The sequence below is a fragment of the Hippopotamus amphibius genome, chromosome 10, assembly GCF_030028045.1.
Source record: "Hippopotamus amphibius kiboko isolate mHipAmp2 chromosome 10, mHipAmp2.hap2, whole genome shotgun sequence".
In the NCBI taxonomy this organism is placed as follows: domain Eukaryota; kingdom Metazoa; phylum Chordata; class Mammalia; order Artiodactyla; family Hippopotamidae; genus Hippopotamus; species Hippopotamus amphibius.
The window spans coordinates 57,531,457-57,554,731 of NC_080195.1; the positions used below are offsets into that span (position 1 = coordinate 57,531,457).

Below are 23,275 nucleotides of genomic sequence, written 5' to 3' on the forward strand. Positions count from 1 at the left end.
TTTAACTAAAACTGTTTATTGGCTATTAACCTTAATAGATTTACATAAAAGGAAAGAAACATTTTTTCAAATGTGCTAATAAGAAAAAGACCCAGAAAAATGGACAAAGTTGGATAGAATTTTCAGTGTTTTGAACACAAATAAAACAAATTTTATATGGATTCTGGGACATTTATTAACACTCCTCCAACAATGGGTTTGGCACTGAACATGAATATAAACATGGAACAAGTTCAACCCAATATATTTCAAAACAAGCAGATTCTTGAGAACAGAAACGCTGTCTTTCATAAGTACCCTTGCCATTCATTGGAGGAGAGGTTATAAGAATATATATGAATTCCAGAATTCATAAACTTTGGAATTCATGGACATTCTTAAGCCACTAATAAAAGAAAACAATATAGATGGGCACCCTACATGTAAAAATACAGTAACCACATAGTAATTAAAAACAGTGTTCGGTACTGCCCACTAAAACGAACAAACAGAAAAATATAGCACAAGAATGTAAAACAAACATATTTTATACCCTTACAAACAAAACAAAGGCATCTTTTTGGTTCTGTTGTTTTTAGAAAAACTATGTATGAAACGTGCATGTATATGTATTCTTATAGAAAACTTGACAAATACAGAAAAGCACAAAGAAATTAAAAATCACCTGTCACACCATCAACATGAACGTTATTCCTTTGACAAGACCAGAAAAAAATTCACAGAATCAGAGGTGATCAGGGAAGTTTTTCCCAGCCTCAGGATCTGCTCTTGCCAATTTACCAAGCATTTTAAAATCCACAGGCCAAACCTTCTTAGGCTCTCAAATATCTCTACTCTTGCCTGACTCCTGGCACTACTGCATTTTTTATCAGGCTAAGAGTGATCAATAAACAAGGACACACGTAAAGCTATGGTTCTAATCTAAAATTTCTTGTTCCCCGAATATTAGAGCTGGATGGACTCTTAGAAATTCATTTAGTACTATTCACTATGCCTGTCCCCATTTATTCGGGAGAAAACAGGCATGGAGACCTTAAGCAATTTGCCCAAGTGTCACAGCTCAGCAGAACTGAAACCCAGTCCTCTGATTGCCAGGCCAGGGCTCCGTCCAAGTGAACACACGGTGACTGAATCTCCCCAAGTGATGGAGCTCCAGTTATTATGTGGTTTGACTATTAATGAGCCTGAAAGGCAGACCACAGTGGATTTGTCTGACCAGATGAAAGCAGCTAAGACAAACTGTCAGCTCCTAACAGGCAACTGCACTGACTCTAGGGAGACAAGCCACAGAAAGACCATATGGTCAAATGAAGAGGGTGCCCTGGGCCAACTGGTCATTAGAGCAATGTGTGAGCTCCACATTCCATGGAGATGTGAGCCTGGTTAAGTCACAAGAGTCATTTCTGGTTGACAGCACTGCAGGGAGAGTTTGGAAGGCAGAAGTGTCCAAAAGAGGCCCCTGAGAATATAAGGATTAAGATGAAGAAAACTCTTGCATCAGCCAAATTCCTTCTTGGTCCGCAGGCATGTGTCCACAGAGGTCATGCTACTCACGACCAATCATCTCCCTTCAAGCTCCAACAGTGAACCCTCAGATTCTCATCATCCCCACCTCAAGGCTGTCCCTTTACATCTAAAGCTTTTCTCTTTGACTAAATGAATCTCTATAGACTAAAGGAGCAGGGAAATATTAAAGGTCATGTTTCAATTCTTTCTGATTAATCTAGGTCACTTCAGTTGTAAGAAGAAGTCTCTTTAGCCTCAAGTGGGCAGAGTTCAGTACAGATTGTTCCTTATTTGAGCAGACTTCATTCCCAAATGTAAGTGATTAAAGTGAAGATCACTCCTTGCTCTCCTCTTCCCACATTACAACCATGGTGCAGGCTTGATGTGAAGAGTCAGACCACGTGTGCCAGGTCTCAAGATGCTTGCCTGAGGATGAGCTCTTTCAGCTGTGCCAGTCTGTCACTTTTTAGTGCTTCCCGAATGGACTGGAAAAATCCAAAGTAGTGTTCAAAGTTGTGCATCATAAGCAGGACGCCAGCCAACAGCTCGTTGGTCACCAGCAGATGGTGGATGTATGCACGAGTGTGATTCTTACAGCAATAGCAGGAACACCCTCTCACGAGCGGATCAAAGTCCTCCTGGTACCTGAGAATGGAAGTTACAATGATATTCCAGAAAGTGAGCAAAACAAGAAATCAACAACCTAGACTACCTATTCTGCTGGCACATAACCAACAGTTAGTAACACAACTGGCAAACGTAGTGCCAGGCACCTGCTTAAGATGGCAATGTGGTCAAAAGGTAACAGAGAGCACAAGAGGTAAGGAGACTCGGGAGTCTTCCTCTGATGGATACAACCTCCTAGACGGAGGCTTACCAAGGAGCCGCAGAAAAATCACATGCTCGCTCCCCGCTGCTGAGCAGGGTTAGTCACACTGGAAAGGCACACAAAAATGGTAGGAGACACTGTTCTGATGAATGACACTCTTCACCCATGCGCCACCAGAGCTAATATTAGAAGAGATGGCATGACCTTTTACTTGCATAGCTTTTTGCAGTTTACAAAAAACTTTTAAATATAGTGCCTCATCTAGTCTCTGCAACCACCCATGGAGATAGGCATTTTTCCTGTCACTTTATCAATGAAGCCTGCCAAGGGGGTTAAGAGGGAGGACTATGGAGCTACAATGCCTGGGGTTGGTTCCTGACTCATAACTCACTTGGGAAAGTCACTTAACCTCCCTCTGTGTCTTTGTCTTCTCATCTGAAATGTAATAAGGTAATAGGAGTGCCTACCAGAATTAAACCAGTTAATACAGTAAAGGACACAGCTACGTACATGCTAAGCACTATATGAGTGCTACCTTTCATCAGCTATTAAAAAGCAGTTAAAGGACTTGACCAAGGTCACACGGTCATGAGCAGGGCTACCATATGAACGCCAAATCTTCAAAACTTCAAGTCTAGTGCTGATAATAAAAATACCACAGTTTCCAATTACATCTATAATGTAAAGGGAATTTTAGTAGTAACCATTTATATTACCCTGCTTTTTAAAACAGAAACGAATCTCCTTGGCTAGTTTTCAAGAAGTCAAATGTGGTAAACTTTACCATTTCAGACCTACAATCAAGAAATTGCTACAGAAATAAGAACTAGGAATTTCATATTCTTTCATAAATTTTCGAGTCTGTACTGTTACTAGATAGACATAAATAAGTCTGAGTCCCTAAAATGTCCCTTTGCATAAGACCAAAAACACCCCAACATTACACTGAGTGTACCAAGTTCACAGAAAAACTGTGGTTCACTGATTATTTCCACTTTTGGCCAAAGTTACAAGGTATCTTAATTCAGTCTTTACAGAAGCAAATATTTCATTTAAGATTTACAATCTGTATATAATCAAGATGGCTTAAATTCCCTAAAATTTAAAAATTTTGTTATAGTATTTTATCCTGAAATCCTTATTTTATGCTGTCATCATTTAAAGCAATCACAAGGAGTAAAGAACACCAATGATCCGGTCTAATGTTTCTGACAGTTCTTCTAAAACAATAGTTATCTAGCCTCAGTTTTCTGACAAGACAAAGTTCACAAATTCATCTGCAAAAAAAAAAAAAAAAAAAAAAGAGTACTGCTGGCACTAAATTTGAGATGGCCCAAACAATATCCAACTATAAATATTTTATGAAGTCATAAACTGAAAAGGGAACAGTTACATAAACTTTTAAAACAGACTGAAATTAAAAAGTCAGAAATCAAAATTCAAACTTAAAAAAAAAATTCCTTACTTTTTTTCCTTCAGATTAATTTCAAATGATGTCATTTCTTGGTTGCAACTGGTTGTTTTACTTTTCTTTGTTTGATCCACATATTTTACTTCTTCCTGTGTCCCATTTTGTTGTAATACTGAAGGACAAACCAACAAAAAGTCTTGAATGAAGATCAGATAAAGAGTGGCCATTGGGAGAATTTTATTTCAGTTACTATTTCATGCCCTTTGACCCATGGAATTACAGAATTCCACTCCTCAGAACTTATCCTAAGGAAATAGCACAAGAAAAAAAAAGCAATATGTAACAAGATGATCATGGACCTATTATCTATAGTATCAAAACCTGGAGATTCAGGACTTCCCTGGTGGCACAGTGGTTAAGAATCCACCTGCCAATACAGGGGACACGGGTTCAATCCCTGGTCCAGGAAGATCCCACATGCCACGGAGCAACTAAGCCCGTGCACCACAACTACTGAGCCTGTGCTATAGAGCCTGCGAGCCACAACTACTGAGCCCACATGCTGCAACTATTGACACCCACGCACCTAGAGCCTGTCTCCTGCAACAAGAGAAGCCACTGCAATGAGAAGCCTGTGCACCACAACGAAGAGTAGCCCCCGCTCACTGCAACTAGAGAAAGCCCGTGAGCAGCAACGAAGACCCAACACAGCCAATAAATAAATAACTACATTTATAAAAAAAAAAAGAAAAAGACTTGGAGATTCAACTATGCCTAAGCAAATCATAGTTACAAGTATATATCTTATAATCTTACTGCCAAGGAATGATTTTAAAAAACCAGCCTGGGGGGTGGGTGTGTGGGTGGGTGTGGGTGTGTGTGTGTGTGTGTGTGTGTGTGTGTGTGTGTGTGTGTGTGTGTGTGTGTGTGTGTGTGTGTGTGTTGGCAGGGTGGAGAGAATGAATAAATGTGTGTGTCTGTGTGTCTTATCATAATGCATATGCAAATTCATTGGGCTTTGTAACTGCCTATGTTCCAAACAGATTAGAAGTAGAATATGGTTTCAATTTATGTGTTCTGTAAGGAGACTCTGACCCTCCAGGGAACTCAGACAATCCAGAGTAAAATGGGGACTTGAGTTGTTCCCTCGAACTCTGCTTTGAGAAAGAACATTCCTGGAACTGCAAGAGAAACACCAGTTACTACGCAAAGAGCCAGATGCTCTGAAGACAAGCAAGTAGATAAGTATTTCTGGGACGAGTAACAACAATCTTAGCCCCAAGGAGAAGGGCAGATGGGTCCTATGAAATTCGTCCAGGTCAAGGGAAAAAGCGATGTGACCTGAGCACGGAGCCCAGGGCTGTTCTATTTTGCTGCCATTAATTGGCATGCTGATGTGGAAAACCAAAATAAAGCCCTGGCTTTTGAAAAGTCCTTGTCACTAGGGGGAATTGCTGCCTACATTATGCAACTTATTCCCTTGGAATTTTCACTCTGTAATTGGCAAAAAGCTTCAGTTTACTACACACACACACATACACACACGCATAAATGTGATTCATAATACTTACATAAAAATGTTCAAACTCAGTTTTCCCAATCATAAAGAAATTTGGCTTTCTCTGGCCCAAAAGGAACTTGTTTGTTCCAGAGAACTCAATACCAGGTTCTTTACAGAGTTTTGCATATTCACGGTACAGAATGACTATCAGGCACCTATGTCCTGGCAGAAATAATTTCGCTTTGTAAATGAAGTCATGAACATTTAAAACTGTTTATAGTATGTCTATCCACATACATTATATTCTAGTCTGTCTAAAAGTAAAACTGACCTCCTCTACATAAGAATTTGATCAACCTGATTGATTTTGTTTCTACAAGTAATTCCATTTAGATTAACGCTTAAGTTGCTTTACAGAAGTGTAATATATTTTGAATGAAATTTTCATCCCTTGTAGGGAACAAAATGAACCTTTAAAGAAGTCTCTGGCCCTCTCAAATTTCAGGTTGGCGGTGATAGAGCAAGAGTTCAAAGGAGAGAGAGGAAGAGAAAGGAAAGCACACTCTGAAGGCTAGAGGGAAGACCAGGCGCACAACATTCCCCTGAAACACTGTGGAGACACTTCAAGGGACCTCAACCCAAAGTCTGTACCCTGGCTCCTTTTCTACTGCCAGTTAAATGTTAGAATCTGAAACTGATTTTCTTGACTTCTGAATAACTAAACAATAAAAGAAAATGGCAGTGCTTCAAAGCAACATTAGCAGAGGACAACAGCTTTCACGTCTCAGTATGTAAAAAAAACAAAAAAGGAGAAGTAACACTAGCATCAGAGGGGGTGAGACTCCCTGTTTCTTAATAGCATGGGGTTTGCAAAAAGCAGACAAGAACTCTTTTGTGAAAAAACGAATTAACTTTTACCAAGCAGTTCAAAGGTTTTCTTTTCTTAGATTTTCATCACTATTCACTCTGAATGTTCTTTTTTCAGGTTGTTAATAGAAGAGGCTTTGTTTTTCTTGGTTCTGCTCACTCCAAAATCACTTCCTAATGTTGACGAGCTACGTGTATAGTATTAAGTGCCTGGTTTTCTGTGCCAACGTGCCAGGGCATACAGATAAGAAACAAAGATGTAGTTTTATAAAAGCCTGGCTTTATAGTATGCACATATTTCTGGCTTGTGACTCAAGCCAAAAATTGATAGGAAATAGAGAGAATTTAAGGGTATAACAGAGATTAACTTCAAAAGACCTACATGTCGCTTCAGGATTTGGCTGGTAATCGAAGCTGAAAGTCAGGGCACATCCTCGCTCTGTCACTTGATAAGGGAAAAAACTCTCAAATAAGTCCACTCCTCTTTCAATACACTCGAGCACCTCATCTGGCCGGCTAACACCGCATATGAGCCTGTGAAAATAATATGAACAGTGACATGAGGACAATGCCACGAATGAAATCAGAGAGTCTTTCCAGAGGGCATTAACAGTAATAATAATAAAAATCATGGTTAGCGTGGCAGGCAGCAGATAAGCAGGTGTAGTGGAAAGAACATAGGGCTTTGGAGGCAGAGAGACCTGGACTAGAATCCCAGCTCTGCCATTTATTTACTTGCTGTGTTACTCTGGGAAGGTTTCTTAACCTCTCTGAGTTTTGGTTTTCTCATTTTAAAAATAAGAGCAAGAATCCATACCTCACAGACTGGTCGTGAGGATTAATGCCATATTTGCAAAAGCACAGAGTGTAGTTTCTGCCCCAAAGAGAAGCTTAATAAAGGTTAGTTTCCCTTCCCCTCTCATCCCTTCTGAAACAACCTCCATAGTCTCAGACTGAACTTTGTAGTCTTTCTTTCCACTACATAAGATTTTTTTAGTGCAAAGCTGTGTGCTCTATTTCCCCTTCAAATACTCTTCCATGTTTTAACTGTATTTTGCTCATAATTCTTTTTCATAATTGGTTCAAGAAAGACATTTTTATCTACTGTATTCTTCATAGGTTCATTTACAAAGCAATTCTTGCTCTTGGAATTTCAACTCTGCCCATAGGATCTAAGAATCTAGTTAGCTTTCTTTATGCTTCTTTATATTTTCTCCATTAATAAAATGTTTGCATGGTAGAATGAGATGGTATTTCCAGAGGCAATGGGTAATGCATTCTGAGAGTGTTAATAATATTCAACCAGGTTTTGCCATTAAAACAAGATGGGGCGATGCACTAGACCAGGGCTGGCTAGCTATTTTTCATGTTTGTTTTTCTACTCATAGTCCCTTTTATAAACTGGCAGAGAAAAGCTTATAGACTCCCTGATTTCTAAAAGAAGTCCAAAAAAAGGCTTATGTAATATTAAACAACCAAAACCCTTAAATATATGCTGGTTTTTCTGACTACAGTTTCCTTCAAGTAATGTCATGTTTTAGAACTCCTCTCCAACTGAAGCTGGCATTTCTACACACTTATAGAAAGAAAAACAATCCCAGCTTTCAAATCCAGTAACAGACATCTGTGAGCACTTAACTCAAAAGAAGTCCAGAAAATGACGAGAAATACTAGTGCTGAATTATCATCTGCACCAGAATTAAATAAGCACAGGAGGGAAAGCAATGAACACAGAGAGCTAGGATAAAACTGGGGCGGGGTGGGGGGGTGGGAACGCTGGCTGGGGTGATGGAAATATCTTGCTCGGGCTTGTGTTTACACAAGCATATACACGAATAAAAATTCATCGAGGTATACATACAGTTCACATAGTTAACTGCAAGCTATACCTGGATTTTTTAAAAATAGTAAAATTACACATATATATATCTATCTCCAACTGCCCAAGGGGTATAAAGCAGCACCCCATAATCAAACCTCTTAATACATCTGCAGGAAAAAAGCATGAATATTCATACCAACTGGGATAAAAGACTATAGCCTTTTAAAAAGAAAAAAAGAGCAAAATTGGATAGTCTAAGAAGACAACAGTTAGCTCAGAAACTTGGGGATTTGGGGCTTGAATCTTGCAGATCACTCTTCTCTCCAGCACAGTGTGACTCCTGTGATTGATGGAAGGAGCCAACCCCACTAGGGTGGTCAGTTCCCTCGATTTCAAACAATAATACCACTTACTACCTGCCTCAAATCTAAGGACTTCTTACAGGTCCTTATTTATAACAGCCCATCCTCATTCCACTAGGCATCCCAGGTCTGTCCTCAACTTTCCTTAAGGCCAGAGTTCCACACGACTTTATACCATCCCCAGGCACCAGGTTATAATGAATAAAGAACAACATTTACATTTGGCACAAGAATGAGGGGAAACAGTATAACACTTGCCCTCACTTATAATGAGGATCAAATAAACTAATTCACATGGCAGTGTCCTCTGGTCTACATTCTGAAATCAAAGACAAGACAGCCTTGATGGAAACTTCCCCCGCAATGGGCCTCAGCAGACTCCACCCAGAAAGGACATCTTCAAAACATCAAAGAACGCCCATGTACAGACTGGATACTTCACACTCTGCAGCAGCCCTGCCCTGCAGCCCAGCAGGCTCGGCCTGCACCCTAACTGAACACTAGCCTCGGTTTGTCCTCTGGCAGCTCCGCAGTGACTGATGACAGCAAGTGCAGTCTAGTCTCCAGGGTCGTTGGATTCCCTTGAAAGCCATCCAGAAGGAAGCCACCTACAGGCCGCTTGGCTGTCTCTCGTGCTGACCTCAGCCTCTCCTCCATCACGTCTCCACCTTCAATCGCTCCAATGATTGTACTTTTTTGGAGGACCTAAGGTAAGAAAGGATTGAGTGCTTTTAACCATTTCCAGTCGCAGAGACCTCTGTTTAAATGAGCCTTACACAGAAGCCCAATGGACAGACAAGATCTCAGGTGCAGTATGCAGGGGGTGGCGCTCCCTCCTCCCCAAGAACCTTCAGGGCTCCAGAGAACATAATTTCAAAGCCACCCAAAAAGGGAAGAAAAGACTGAAGAGAAACTGAGGCAATCAACTTAGGCAGTCATGCGTTAGCTTAAGTTAAACACACACCAAGCAGGTATAAAAGGAAAAGAACAAAAGCAACTCTTTGAATTTGTATACATGGCTATCCTGGCCTACCTCAGGTTACTTCTAAATCTCCTAGGTAGAAATAACTTTAGGAACTGCAAAACTGTTTGGTTGGGACAACTGACGATCCATTTGGAAAAAGCTAAAACAAAAATTACTACTGCACACCATCCTCGAAAAAGAAATTCCAGATGGCCCTAAGATCTAAACATAAAAAATATAGTTATACAAGTATTAGAAAGATAGATTGAATATTTTCATAGTCTTGGGATAAGAAGGGCCTTCCAAAGCAAGCTAACGCTTACAGGAAAAGGCAGACATATTTGAGTACAAAAACATTAAAAATTCCCCAGTGAAATATACTATCAACAAAGGCAATGGGGGAACTTATTCGTTGGAGGAAGAGATAAATGTCTACACTATAGATAAAGCTCCAACAAATCCTCTAAGGAAATGACAACCCCACAGAAATCTAGACAAATGTGAATATGAACTTTAGAAAAAGAAACGTGAATGCCTGCACACATATGGAGAGCTTACTAAACCTCACAAGTAAGGATGTGAACACTGGAAATAATTAGATACTATTTTTGCCCATCACACTGACAAAAAAGTTAAAAGACAGACAGCAACACAGTGGAGTAAAAGTGTTAGAGAAATGGCACTTATATTCCCTTGATAACTAGAGAGAATAAAAATTAATTCAGCCTCTCGGGAGGGCAAGTAGACAACACATCAAAATGTCAATGCCTTTATCTTTATATCCTAAAATTCCACTTCTAAGAATATCTCCTATAAATATATTCATTCACATGCACCAAGATTTACTTGCAAAAGATGTTTAGAATAATGAAAAACCGGAAACAAGCTAAACATTCATCAGTAGAGTAAAGGCATAAGTAAAATATAATACATTCATAGTATGGCTTCCTATACAGCTGTTTTAAAAAGAAAGCAGTACATAGAGTAATATATACATTGACAGGAAGAGTTTCAAGATATTGTTAAACAAAAACAAGCAAATTTTTGAATAGGTGATCATAGCCATGTAATAAAATCCACATACAGGCATGCACACATGTAATAATTATATGTATGGAACTGTAAAAAATAAAGTTTGCAAGGAAAAACACCAATCAACAGTGACTCTCTGGTAGAAGAGAGGATGGAGGGGGAGACTGGAGGCTATCAAGAGGGAATTTCACTCCTTGGTTTAAGCAGGAGGAATACAATCAGACTATTCCTCCAAAAAGAAGACTTCGGGTGCTGTGTGGAGAATGAATTGAGGGTGAGTGTGGTTCAAGGATGGGGTGTGAGACGACTTCTATCATCCAGGGAAAGACGAAGAGGATCTGGACTAGGGCTGTGGCTGTGGGGTGAAGAAGAGAGACAGGATATGAAACCTCATCAGGAGGTACAATCAATACAACTTAACTGATTAGCTGCCCAGGGAGAGGATGAGAAGAGCAAAGACCGGGAATCCTAGGAAAACAGCGGAGGGTGAGAGGCACGATGATAATTCTGTTTTGTGCATTCTGAGTCTGAGGTACCAGCCAACGAACATACGGACCAAAACTTAGAGATGTGTATATACAAGTGCGACTGTCCAGGCTAGACAGAATGCCAGGTGCTTGGCACAGTGCTGCCACTCCCCATGCCTGCTGCCACAGCCCTCAGACCGCCCTCACCCTGCTGCACCTGGGCACGGCTCCCAGCACCTTAAGATGAAACCCAGTTACCATCCCTGGCCTAGGGAGTACATGGAGAAAGAAAGCTGACAACAGAATCTTGGGGAGTTTTGATATTTAAGGACATGCAGAGTGAGAGGAGCCAGTGGATAAGAGGGGAAGAGATCACAGGAAGAGGAAAAGATGTGTGCAGACACAGAAAGCAGAGAGTTACACGGGCCTGCCGCTTTATGTGACTGGCACAGCCCTGCCTGGGAAACTCATTCTCATGGGGGTAAGAAGTATAACTATACAATTTGTCTAAAATGAACACATTTTAGAGTAAAAGGCGGCACTGTCAATAATCAGGTCAAGACAACAGCATAAGCATGAGGGGCACAGAGAGGGACCCCAGCATTTGACCCCACACAGAAATAATACAAAATGGTGAGGCTGACAACACAGAAGAGGGATTTGAGACTCACCTGGCTTTTCCAATAATCATGCTCTGCCACACTCCCTGTCCTCCTCTCTACTCATCCAAACACGACTCATCCTGCACGCATAATTACTAGCTCAAAACAACTGCCAGCAAACAGCTGTCAGCAGAGCTAACAATTCAGACCCACAGCGATGTCCCCACGCTGAGCCCTTACTGCAGACACTGAGAGTTCTATTCAGAATGACAAGTAAGCTTCCTCTAATTATTTCATGTATATTAACTTGATTAGCCACACTATATTTTTTATTGGTAAACTTAAAATAATGATGCTTCTCAAGCTCCACGTGCTTTGCCATACTGGGGCCTGCTCGTTGCGCAAGATTTTCCACATAAATGACCACAGACACCGAAAGTTTCTCCTCTGATCACTATCTCCTGTTCTCCCACCTCCTCTGTTCTCTCCTAATAAACGCTTCCATTTCCAGCTTTATTAACTCTGCTATCAAGATCCCTTCTTCACTACTAGAGCTTCACCTTCCCCAGCTCAAGGGATGATGCGGTTACCGTGCCCTAAGCAGATAAGAAAGGTGGGGAGGGGCACGTGCCAGACATATTTAGGGAACTGGAACCAAGGTGGAGTGAACAACTGGATACTAATTGGACACTAAAAGGGGTCTTGAAAGACTCCAATCTCTGGGCTGAGGAACTGGGGGCTGCCACAAAGGGAGACAGAGTATTGAGGGAGAGCCAAAGCAAGAGCAGGTATGAGGAAGGGAGATACTGAGTTTGGTTCCCTCTGAGTTTGAGGTGCATGTGAAGAATATTCTAGTGACAGAACCTAGAAATGGCCTGTGGTTATGTAATTCTGAAGCTAAGTAGAGTGATCTCGATTATACACACAATTTTAGAATTTTCAGCAATTAAAACTAAGGGGAGACACCCAGGGAGAACACATAGTGAGGGATGGAAAGAGAGCCTAGGACAGAATCCTAAAGAACAATAAAACATTCAGCAAAACAATCAGGAGAGTAAAGGAGACCAAGAAGTGAGAAGCAGAGAAGCAGGAGGAGAAGCAGAAAGGGTGGTATGATGGAATGTAAACTGGAGAGAGTTTCTAAGAGAAAGGAGTGGTGAGTGGCACAGCTTTACCTCTGACTCTTCCTGTAGCTTCAGACAATTATCCAGGAATAGAAGTGATCGGTCAACAGACTTCCTGGCTCTTTTTATGGAAGTTGCTTCATCACAAGTTGCCTCGCCATCTGAAAGGCACTGGAACCAGTCTGGCTGAAGGGCCTGCTGAATTGCCATGAACTTGGAGGCAGTCATCTCCACTCGTCCTCCAACACCCCACACAGACACTGACTGCCACGGAATAAGACAATGAGGAATTAGGAAGAGTAACATCCAGATAAAAAGAAAATAATAACATTAAAGCAATCCTGAATTCAATTCTTCTTTACAGCTAGAGAGATGCTGGCAATTCAATATCCTAGACGTGGTGGGTAAAGAGGTTTCCTATACTATATTCCAAATTCTCTAAGGACCTAATAGCTCAGAAGGACTCAGAGTCCTTCAATGGTCATACAAGTCAACTTCTGAGTTAGCACCCAAGCATTCTATAATTACTTTTCCAGAAGCCCAGTCTTCCATTCTCCCCCACCCCATGCTGTTCCTGAATACACCGTAGACTTTGATTCTTCTGTCTTTGATCACATTTTTCCTTTTGACTGAAATGTCCTTCCCCTACTTCTTTGCCTGGTAAAATACTATTCAAGACATAGAGTTCAAATGCCATCTACACTATTGTGTTCCCCAAACTTTACTGGGCATAATCAATCGCTCACACTCATAAGCTTTTTCAGCAATTTGTACTTATTTCTTTCATAGAAAAGATAGCCCTTATCACACCATTGTGTACATGTCTGACTAGAGTATCCGAATTCATGGTTGTGCCCCAAACGAACAGGCAGGGGCCTCACACATTAGTAATGCAATAAGTATTTACTAGATTGAGTTAGATACAGAATAATGTGCAAAGACATAAATCCCATAGTACATTAGAACCTCTATATGTTCCTTTGGTTACCCCTTTCCCTACAGCAATTTTCTTCTTAGACTAGATGGACATATATTGGGGGGGGCAGGGGGGGGATGTACAATCTTTCTGTGCTGGCATAAAAACACTGTTTCAATGAATCCTTTCTCCCTTATAAATGGCATAGATGACCGAAGTCGAAATATTTTCTTTTGAATCCAGATTACAAGATAAAAAGAAGTATAAAACAGAAGACAAATTTAAAATAGTTATCTTAGGTAAGATTAATAGACATTGTTGATATCAATAAAGTGGGTGCAGGAAAAGTAACTGTGTTTGTAAAGTAGCAATATATACTACAGCTTTTTCAGAATGCTGTCCTCAGGGACAATACAATGGGGCCATAGCTCAGGTTAAAATTTTTAATGGAGTCCTCTGGATACTGTTTTTTACTAGCTAAAATTTTTGGCTGTGGACCCAGCTTTTTCAAATTCTGTTCTAAAAAGCAGTGTTATACTGAAGTTCTACTATACATAGTTATACATGTGATAGCACTCATCAGCAACTCTCCCCACTCTTCCTGAGGTTGTTAAAACTTCACATACAGCATGGTATCAAAAGACTACTGTTTTCTACCATCACAGCAATTTCTTTTTTTGGTATGTACTTGACCTTTCTCTACTGCCAAAGTTTTGGCAACAATGAAAGAGCTGAGGATCCATTCCTTACCTTAACCTCATCCTTGGGCTGCCCTACTCTAATTCCTATAAACCACACTGTCCCACTATAGTCATAGAAATAAAGAGAAGGCATAAAGGGGTCTGGAATAGATCAGCACCCCAAGCAGCAGGATCCTTGCATCTGAGAGATCCGATACGCTGACTTCCTGAGACAAAGCTTCAGCCTTGGAGGACCTTCTGAGAACATACCTTATTTGTTACATAACCAGCTGGGCAAGGCCTGACCGGATCATGCAGGGAGCAGTACAAGAGTGACTCTGCCATGCCTGTATGAACATAAAAAAAGAACCCTTGAAAGCACTTACATCAACAATTACATTGTGCTGTAACAGAGAGCAGCTTCAGAACTCTTCATACTGCCAGACAAAGCAAGTCTAAAACACAGCAAATTGCTCATACTTTATCTCAGAATTGCAGGAGGCCTGTCAACATGAATGAAAAGATTACTTTGAAACCTACTAATCTAAAAGAAGAACTAAATGTAAAGGTTCACGTCTAACGACATGAACAAAGGAAAGGAAAGGTATAACCTGAAGTATGGTACAATGAAAGTATTTAATGATATGTTGACCTTGATACTTGACTTGCTTTGAAGAATTTACTATCAAGTATGTTCATTCTAGGTACTATCCAAGGGGAACTAGCTACTGAAAAGATGAAATTATACAGTCGATAGGTGATCTTATTAATAATAAATTCAGCCCACACCATGGGCCCCTAGGGGCAGAATTAAAGAAAAGCTGTAGGACATTGCAAATGGATCTCATTTTCAGTAAATTTCATTTACTCAAGATGACAGTTTCTTAGGTTCTTTAATTAAAAAAATAGTTGTTTAAGAAAAAAAATCCAAAAAATGTTTAGTAAGCCATATGCACTTAAATTTCATATGCTGCATTTTCATGAGAAAAAAAAACAGGATTTTGATGAAAAAAGACCAAAAACATAAAGCAAACAACAAAAATCTCTGCAGTTCTCCACCTTATTGTCCACAATTTCAATTATTACAATTATCTCTAGAAAGCTTATATTAGCTATTTTCACTTAATTATACGCTTGTATACTTTAAAGCCAGTTATTAAAATTGGTCCCAGATCAAGGAAAACGATATTATATAAATTCCTCTACTGAAATACAGGCCCTTGAGACAACCAAGTCGTCATGCGGTTTCCCTCAGAAGCAGAGAACTGGATAGCCAATGGAAACAGCATTTCCATTCACTTAAGTGAGTCCTAGATATTGGGGAAAAAGCTTCAAGAGAAAATGGTCTACAGAAGAATTGGTTCTCTAGCTGTCACTGCTAAGCTCTTCCTATAAATAAATGGACACATATATCAGCATTTAAAATCCTATTTTTGGAACAGAAGATAATATTAACATATCAGAATACAGCTGAATAAAAACTCTTCATCCTCTGCCTTATGTCTTAGGCTCAAACATGACAAGCCTGCTTTGGATCTTAGGTGTGTCCCATGGACTCCCTCACCTCTAAGTCTTTGCTCTCTGCCTGGAGTGCCTGCCCACATCTGTCTACCACCACCACTGCACCCACCTCCTGACCTGGCTAACTCTTACTCCTCCCTGACCCAGCTAAGGTGCCCCCTCATCTTCTTTGTCAAGAATCCTTCCTTTATTCTGACCTCCTTCCACATGGACCCAACAACAGGTTATGTGTTCCTTCCTCTGGGCTCTCATGATGCATGTGTCTACACCGGATCTTGCAAATGCAGTCACCATGCTCTACTAGAATTATCTGTTTATCTTTATCCCAGCTAGGCTCTGAGTTTCATAAGGGCAGCAACTGTTTCCCACTCATCTTTGAATCTCCAGTTCAAAGGGGTTCCTTGTTCTTGGATGCTCAACAAATGTTTATTTAAATTAATGAATAAGTAAATGTATGAATGAAGGATCAAAGAATAAACAGCAGCTCCAACCTCCAAATTAATACACCACAAGGCACACACAAAAAACTTGATTAATTTTTACCTATGAACTTTCCAACTCCTTCCTTATATTCTGCCAAGACTTCATGATGTTCTGCCCTGTAAGCAAAACAGAAAAATATGAAACATAATAATGAATCACTCTACAGATATTCTATGCAACAACTGAAGCCCTCCTCTCCTCACCCAAACAAGCTACATGACAGTAAATGTAGTCTCAAACAACCAAGGACACCATTATTCAAGAGTCCCCACTCATTAGACTGGGTTCATTGGTCAGAGCAAAGGTCTTCAATTTGCACATGGTTCTGTGAGAGGAGAAACTGGCAAAGAGGAATGGCTTCAGAATATCTAGATTTTCTTCTTCCCCTTGTCCCTTTAAAATCACTGTTATTAACACAATCTTAGAGTTATCTGATCTTACAGCAGATTCTTCAATTAGGGATAAGGTCCGTATGTACATTATACAAAATGATCTCACTCCGTTAGTTGTTTCCCTGGAGTAGAACCAGCAAGCACATGTGCAGAGACAGAGAAAACTTTGAGGCTGGTGCATGAGGACAGCCCCTAGGTTCCAAGTTTAGCCCTCACAGAGCATTCGGGCTCTGTCACCCCTGGGAGCAGTGGCAATGAGGGGGGTATGGAAAAGTGAAGCAGCTCTAACATGTGGGTCTGGCCCATGATTCCAGATTAGAAGCAGACGATGTATAATATTTGATATCTCTCTTCTGACTGCATTCTAAAAAACCTACAAATTTTGCAGGTAAGCAAAAGTCTTTCTCTTTACGACACCTTTTTAAGGTAACTGAGCTGCTGCCAGAGTTGACGTGTGAATGATCAGGACTCATACTTACAGTGACGACAGTGTGAGCTGAACCATGGCAGGAAGCCCATGGATTTCATGCAGTGTGTGATGGGTCAGGTGGGGGGCGGAGCCAGTCTTGGTGTACAGAAGGCAGCCTGGAATGTCCATGGTGCGGTCCCCTGTTTTGCCTAGGTTTTTTATTTTTCCTAGGCGACAGCCATTAACCACCTTTGTAAGACTTAGCTTCATCCTAAGGGATCCCCTAGGTCCTGATAAGAAAAGAACATTACATTCAAAAGGAGTTCCATGACATCTAAATGCTAAACAGTTTTCAAAGAAAACAAATTGCAAAAAAAAAGATATCATGTTTGTTATTACTTCTAGTCTAGGGTTTTTTTAGATATCAGGAATAGGAGAATAGGAAAAGACACAGAGAGAATAAGACACGTTCTCCAAAGCCCCAGAGCAATATGATGACATCAACCACATTTAAATTCAGTCATAGAAGTTTTGTCTGAGCTGATGAAAACCAAACAGGACATAAGTGAAGCCTAATCATGGAAAGAGCACCATGAAGCCAAGGCTTGCTCTCAGCCACGAAAATGTGTTTAGAGAAAGGTCACATTGCTTACTGATTTAATGCATTTTTTTTCTTTCTCTAATTTGAGAGAATACTAGGCAACATAGCAATTTTTCCCAATATTTAAATGAAGAAAACAGATTCCAAAACAGCATTCTGCTATTTATTAAAATATATGGAAGAATATATATCGAATATATATATCTTATAATTGTGAAGGAAAAATATTTGATTAACAAAAAGATATACTTTCTAAATTCCACAGATACACAGAGGAGAAAAATCAGAAAACACTGTCAATTACTTTGTTGGATTGTGTTAATTAATTATTATTCAGTAAAGCAAATCCTGGGCTCCACTTCTTTAAATGCCCTGTAAAACTCAGTACCCAGGCATGGCAGATAATTTACAAAATGTCGGGACTTCCTAGGTGGCGCAGTGGTTAAGAATCTGCCTGCCGATGCAGGGGACACGGGTTCAAGCCCTGCCCCAGGAAGATACCATATGCCACGGAGCAGCTAAGCCTGTGCACCACAACTATTGAGCCTGCGCTCTAGAGCCTGTGAGCCACAACTATTGAGCCCATGTGCCACAACTACTGAAGCCCACGCACCTAGAGCCTGTGCTCCACAGCAAGAGAAGCCACCACAATGAGTAGCCCCCACTCGCCATAACCAGAGAATGCCTGTGTGCAGCAATGAAGACCCAACACAGCCAATCAAAAAGAAAAAAATCCAATAAATAAATAAATAAACTTAAAAAAATTTACAAAATGTCACTGGATATCCAGCATCTTGAAATACCAGCATCTCTATAGCAAGTACCATACCCCCTGGAATTTTTGCCAGTTAGGCTAGGCCCCGTTTTATTAATAGAAAAATTAATACAGCTCTCTGAGAGGTTCCAACTTTAGATCCTATCCTCTTAAGCATTATACTAAACCACATTCTGAAAATCAACCATTGTTTAAGATGTCACCAAATAATTAAGCATTATCTATCATTAGTTCAAAAATATTCAGGGATGCAAATATCACCTTTTTGGGAGCTATAAATTTTTATATTGAAATAAAATAGTTAACACAGTCTTGAATTTTAGAAATAAGAATAACTACTCTCCGTATGGTTCAATAAGTGATTTCATGCTAAAGATGAATCATAAGAAATAGTATAAACATTTGTGTAAAGGCTGGTCAATTTTCTATGACTCTACCTTCATTATTTCAAGTTATCACAAAGACAGACATAAAAATAAGTCTCACTGGAACCCACAGAAATGGAGAGTGTTAAGGGAAAAAAGTTGTTTTAACAAAGGGTAATATAAAAGATATTTTTTTAAAAGTCGCGCTATTACACATTAAAACTGTTAAAAGAAAGTTTACCAAAAAAATAAATAATAATTACAGGCTAATAAGAATGTAATAAAGAAAATACAAGAGAAGAGTCATTAGTTTATATAATCATATTCCTTCTTGATTTAAGACATAATACACATAACCTTCTGATTTCAGGTGATAAAAATATCTTTTAAACTAACAGCTCGGAAGCCATTTGTAGCAAAGTTAAAGAATGTATTTTGCAATCAAAGTAAGTTCTAGAGAATTGGAGCAGGAGGAAGCACGAAAGTGAGAAATTCACTTTAAAATTAATGTCAACCCTATTATTCTGACTATTGGAATCAACAAATATGGAACAATAGGTTTTTGAAATATAAATAAGAACTAATGAAAACTTAATGGACCAAGATTACTAATACTACAATAACTTAGCACTTACTACCCTCACACACATCTGAGAATGGAAGAAACTGCACAGTCCCGTGTGTTTTCAGGAAGGCCTAGAGAGAAAGAATTTGCTGGTTCCTCCCTTACTTCAAAAACTGTCTCACCTGAGCTAAGTTTTGTAAAGAGTTTAAATGTACACACATGAGTTGTATTTTTTAAATTAAATGCATATAAAAGTAGGAAGAGCCTTCATAGGATAAAACTAGCCTGTCTGAAAAACGAAGTTTAAGATCCTAGAATGCTACCAATTTTTATTATCTCTCCCCATCAAACCCTCCTCTCATTTTTCCAGTTTATTGATAAATAACATAAAAGACTGACAATCAAAGCTGCTGACAAGCATGAGAAAATGTACTTTTCCATGTCAAGTTAAATCAATTCCAGGTAAAAACAACAAACCGCAATGCTTTAGTAAACCTGTTTAACACCCCAGGTAATGTATGATTGCCAGTAGATTTTAGAAATGCTGAAAATCGTTGTCTGACCATTACTACCAGAGATGTCAAAGTGAGAGCTCCTTATGAACTTTATCATCCCCTGTGCCGTTCCACAATAACAAATCTGAGGCTAAGCAAGATTAATCATAGACTTAGTCTAGAACCCAGGTCTCTGCCAACAGGCCTGTGCTTTTGATTACGTCTTTGAAGTGAGAGTAATACAATGTTTGTATATGCATATCCCCTCTTGCCACTCTTTCCTCAGTCAAATAAATAGCTTCCTTCATTCTTAACCCAAGGTTGGTCATTAAAGGTCTGTGGTAGCTCTAGAGGACAGCAGCCACCATGCTCTTATATGCAGAGATGGGTTCTCCTGTGATACAGTGCACACAAGTTTAATCTCCATACCTTTAAGGATGAAACTGAAAATCCTTAGCTCAGTGTACTGAACCCACTAGGTCAGCTGGAGAGAAATACCCACTTGGTTCTCTCCACAGTATGGGACTATGATGCTATGTAATCACATTCAGCTGTTTGGGGTTTCTTAAGAGTCCTACCCTAATCACAGTAAATGTTCACAGCATCAAAGGAGAAAGTATAAGCAAGGAAAAGTAGACAACTGTGTGTAAGGAAAAGTACTGTAATAGATAAATTGTTATGGGTGATTCTCTATATTGTGAGGATGAATGCAAATATTAAGAAATCTGAGAATGTACATCAAAGAATGTACTTTACCTAGAAGTCAACATTTAAATAAACATTTAAAAAATGACATGCAACTTTGTCCAGCTTTGAACCCAGCTTTCCTTTCCTGATTACTGATCAATTTGTGGTTAGTGTTTTTATAATTTCACCTTTTTTCTAAGAGCTCAAACATAAAAAGGTTTTATTACAGAGTAATATAAATATAATACATACACACATACACATATTCATGTACATATTTTTAAAACATGCTTTTGGAGTGAAATAATCTACTAATCCAAGCAAAGAACTCAAGAAACAGTCTCCAAAATATTAACTGGATTTTATTTGACTTCATATCATTGCCCTTTTCCCTTTCACTTGTGAATCTCTTCTAAGAATTCTGAGGTTGTGCTTTTTCAATATACAAACATCCACATTTTCACTTCCTGGTAAAGTCTTTAAAAACCATTAAAAGAGCCAAATGGAAATAACGGTTAATGGGAAAACTCAATCACTTTCAGGACAAGTGAATCTATGTCTTTACAAGGGCTAACCAAGATTCCCTGCACCTGTGGCAGCACTGTACGTGTCTTAACACCTCCACTGTCACATATTTCTTCCCTCCCTCCATTCCCCTAGGAAAGAAGGGATTTTTTAATGTTTCTTAATGGATTCTCTACAGACTATCATGGAAAGATGACCACAATATGCTGAGGGAAAAGAGCAAGCTTAGGTGAACATATTTTTTGCAAAAGAAAAATTGCATATATGTATTTATAAATATGCACACACAAATACACACTCTATACTGTCTGTATATGCATACAGAAAAGTCTGAAGGACTTCTAAACAACATGGTGCACTGAGCTGATTAACAAAGACATATAGTAATGATGGACTCTAAAATTTTAGAAACTAGTAACAGAAGGTGTAAAGGAGACTATTCAAAGGCAGCATTCTAAAATTCTTACACTATTTGGGAGGAGCAGAGAGATCACGAATAATGTTAAACTTTATGTGTGTTAAAAATTTTTAAGTAACCATTAAAAGATTACTGACAAAGGATAATTCCCAAACCCGTTGGGGAGGGGCAGGGAAAGATACAGAAAAACTGGTTAATACTTAAGAGCAAGAAAGAGGAAAAGAGACCAAAAAGCACATCAAAAATAGAAAATTCAAAATAAGATGGCAGGAGTATGTCCAAATATGTCAGTAATCACAATAAAAGTTAAATTAGTTTCACCTCTTTAAAGACATAACAATAGTAGCAACATTTATTGGGTGTTTACTATGTATCAGGTACTATTCTTCACATGTTAACTCCACTAATATGTACCCTCATGTGAATCTAAGGTAGATGCCATTATTCCAGGCATTTTACAGAAGAAGAAACTGAGGCTAAAAGTCACCATTTATGAAGTGGCAGAGCCATTTAAATCACAGAAGTCTGCCTTTAGAGGCTGTACTCTAATAGGCTGATAGTCTCTTAGAAGTCCCATCTTCTCCATAAACCTATGCAATGTTTACATATTAACTGTAATGTTAAGATATAATTTTACAGTCATATTTTCCATTTTGCTATACTGCTATATGTGCCCTCTCTGCCTCTATCCATCCTTCCAGCCTCTACAACCTTTCTCCATATTCACACAAACATTCAAACATAGTTGTATGGCAAATGGTGTTTTTAATTTTAAAAAAATGCAAAAAATACTATACTGTAAGCACTTCTCTGCAATTTGCTTTTCTCCCAGGAATACGCAACGGATATTTTTCCTGAAGAAGAAACACAGAGCTTAACTTACCCTTTTAAAATAACTACTTCATGATATTGCATAGCTTGGATGTAACACAACTTAATCAACCATCACCCTTCTGATGAACACTCAAGTTACAGAGCAGGTCCTATGATTGCTGCAGTAGTCTGAGGGCACAGCTTCCATGATCTTTTTCACAAATCTTAAATCTACACCAGTTTACGTTTCCTGGCAGAGTTCTCTACATACATTGATTTTTAATGGGTACCACACTCTAATGATTTAGGTATTATAGCTCCATTTTGCAGATGAGTAAATCAAGGCTCTGAGAGTTATTAAACAAGTTGCCTAAGGTCATACAACTACAAAGTAGCTAGATCCAAAGCTGCCTATCTAAATCTCTACCCTGCCTTATGAACTTACACATCCCAGCATGGACTGTCCCCGGGAACACCTAGGCTTTAGTCAATAACGATGGATTTAGCTTCACTTCATGGGCCATCTCTAGGGACCCCAGACCTAGCGACGCGCTTAGCTGAGGTATTCGAGATTGGTCCAACCCTCCCAAGCATCATGGGCGGTCTGGAAAAAACTTCCGCACGGGAACCTGACCCTTAAGCAGAGGCCGGTCGAAAGGTGACACTTATCTTTCTGAGATGCGGTGAGGCTCACACGATTTGGGCGAATCTGGATTTACAGAAGCCAGAGTCCACCAGGGGATCCAGAAAAATGAAAGAGACATGGCGGGAGTACAATCACAGTTACTGCAACACAACCAGGAAGCGTTTAGAAGCGACGCGACTCTCTCGCAGCAGCCCCCACTCACTCGTAGCAGCTCCCACACCAACAGGGAAAGGGGACACTTACCTGCAAGCCTCCCAACTTTGGGGGGCTTGAGACCCCTTCAAGCTCCTCGTCGTTGGCTACCACGTGTCCGGCTGTGAGAATTCTCGTCCCCCTGAACCACCGCCTCCGATACACAGCCAATCAGGGAGCATTGCGTCATCACAGGGCGCCAGGAAAAGGCAAAGGTTAATTGCAAAGCTGGCTCTGGCGATGGCAAGGCCGTAGGACCGCCACCGTTGCCATGGGTAACGGAGCAGAGCAGTTCCGCCTGCGCAA

The 23,275-nt window shown here is 39.7% G+C and overlaps 1 protein-coding gene across 2 annotated transcripts; it reads right to left on the bottom strand.

Annotated features, from left to right (window-relative positions):
• On the bottom strand, nucleotides 1-23,144 carry QTRT2 (queuine tRNA-ribosyltransferase accessory subunit 2). 2 transcript variants are annotated; one of them, XM_057697126.1, is made up of 9 exons: nucleotides 23,021-23,144; nucleotides 16,959-17,178; nucleotides 16,148-16,203; nucleotides 14,354-14,430; nucleotides 12,539-12,751; nucleotides 8,804-9,003; nucleotides 6,497-6,648; nucleotides 3,801-3,918; nucleotides 2-2,151 (listed from the first exon to the last, which is right to left on the bottom strand). In XM_057697126.1, exons 2-9 carry the CDS (start codon nucleotides 17,156-17,158, stop codon nucleotides 1,920-1,922), a joined length of 1,248 nt encoding a protein of 415 aa, XP_057553109.1. In that variant the 5' UTR covers nucleotides 17,159-17,178; nucleotides 23,021-23,144; the 3' UTR covers nucleotides 2-1,919. The 2 variants fall into 2 exon arrangements, with proteins under 2 accessions (XP_057553110.1, XP_057553109.1); XM_057697127.1 differs by lacking the exon at nucleotides 23,021-23,144 and having other exon boundaries at nucleotides 1-2,151; nucleotides 16,959-17,177.
• Nucleotides 23,145-23,275: the final 131 nt, after the last annotated feature.

Coding starts and splice junctions, on each gene's coding strand:
- QTRT2 (XM_057697127.1), bottom strand. CDS start 17,158: ATGAAGCTAAGTCTTACAAAGGTGGTTAATGGCTGTCGCCTAGGAAAA. Junction 16,204..16,958: donor CAGCTCACACTGTCGTCACT/GTAAGTATGAGT, acceptor TTTTGCTTACAG/GGCAGAACATCATGAAGTCT. Junction 6,649..8,803: donor CTGCCAGAGGACAAACCGAG/GCTAGTGTTCAG, acceptor TTATTTTCACAG/GCTCATATGCGGTGTTAGCC.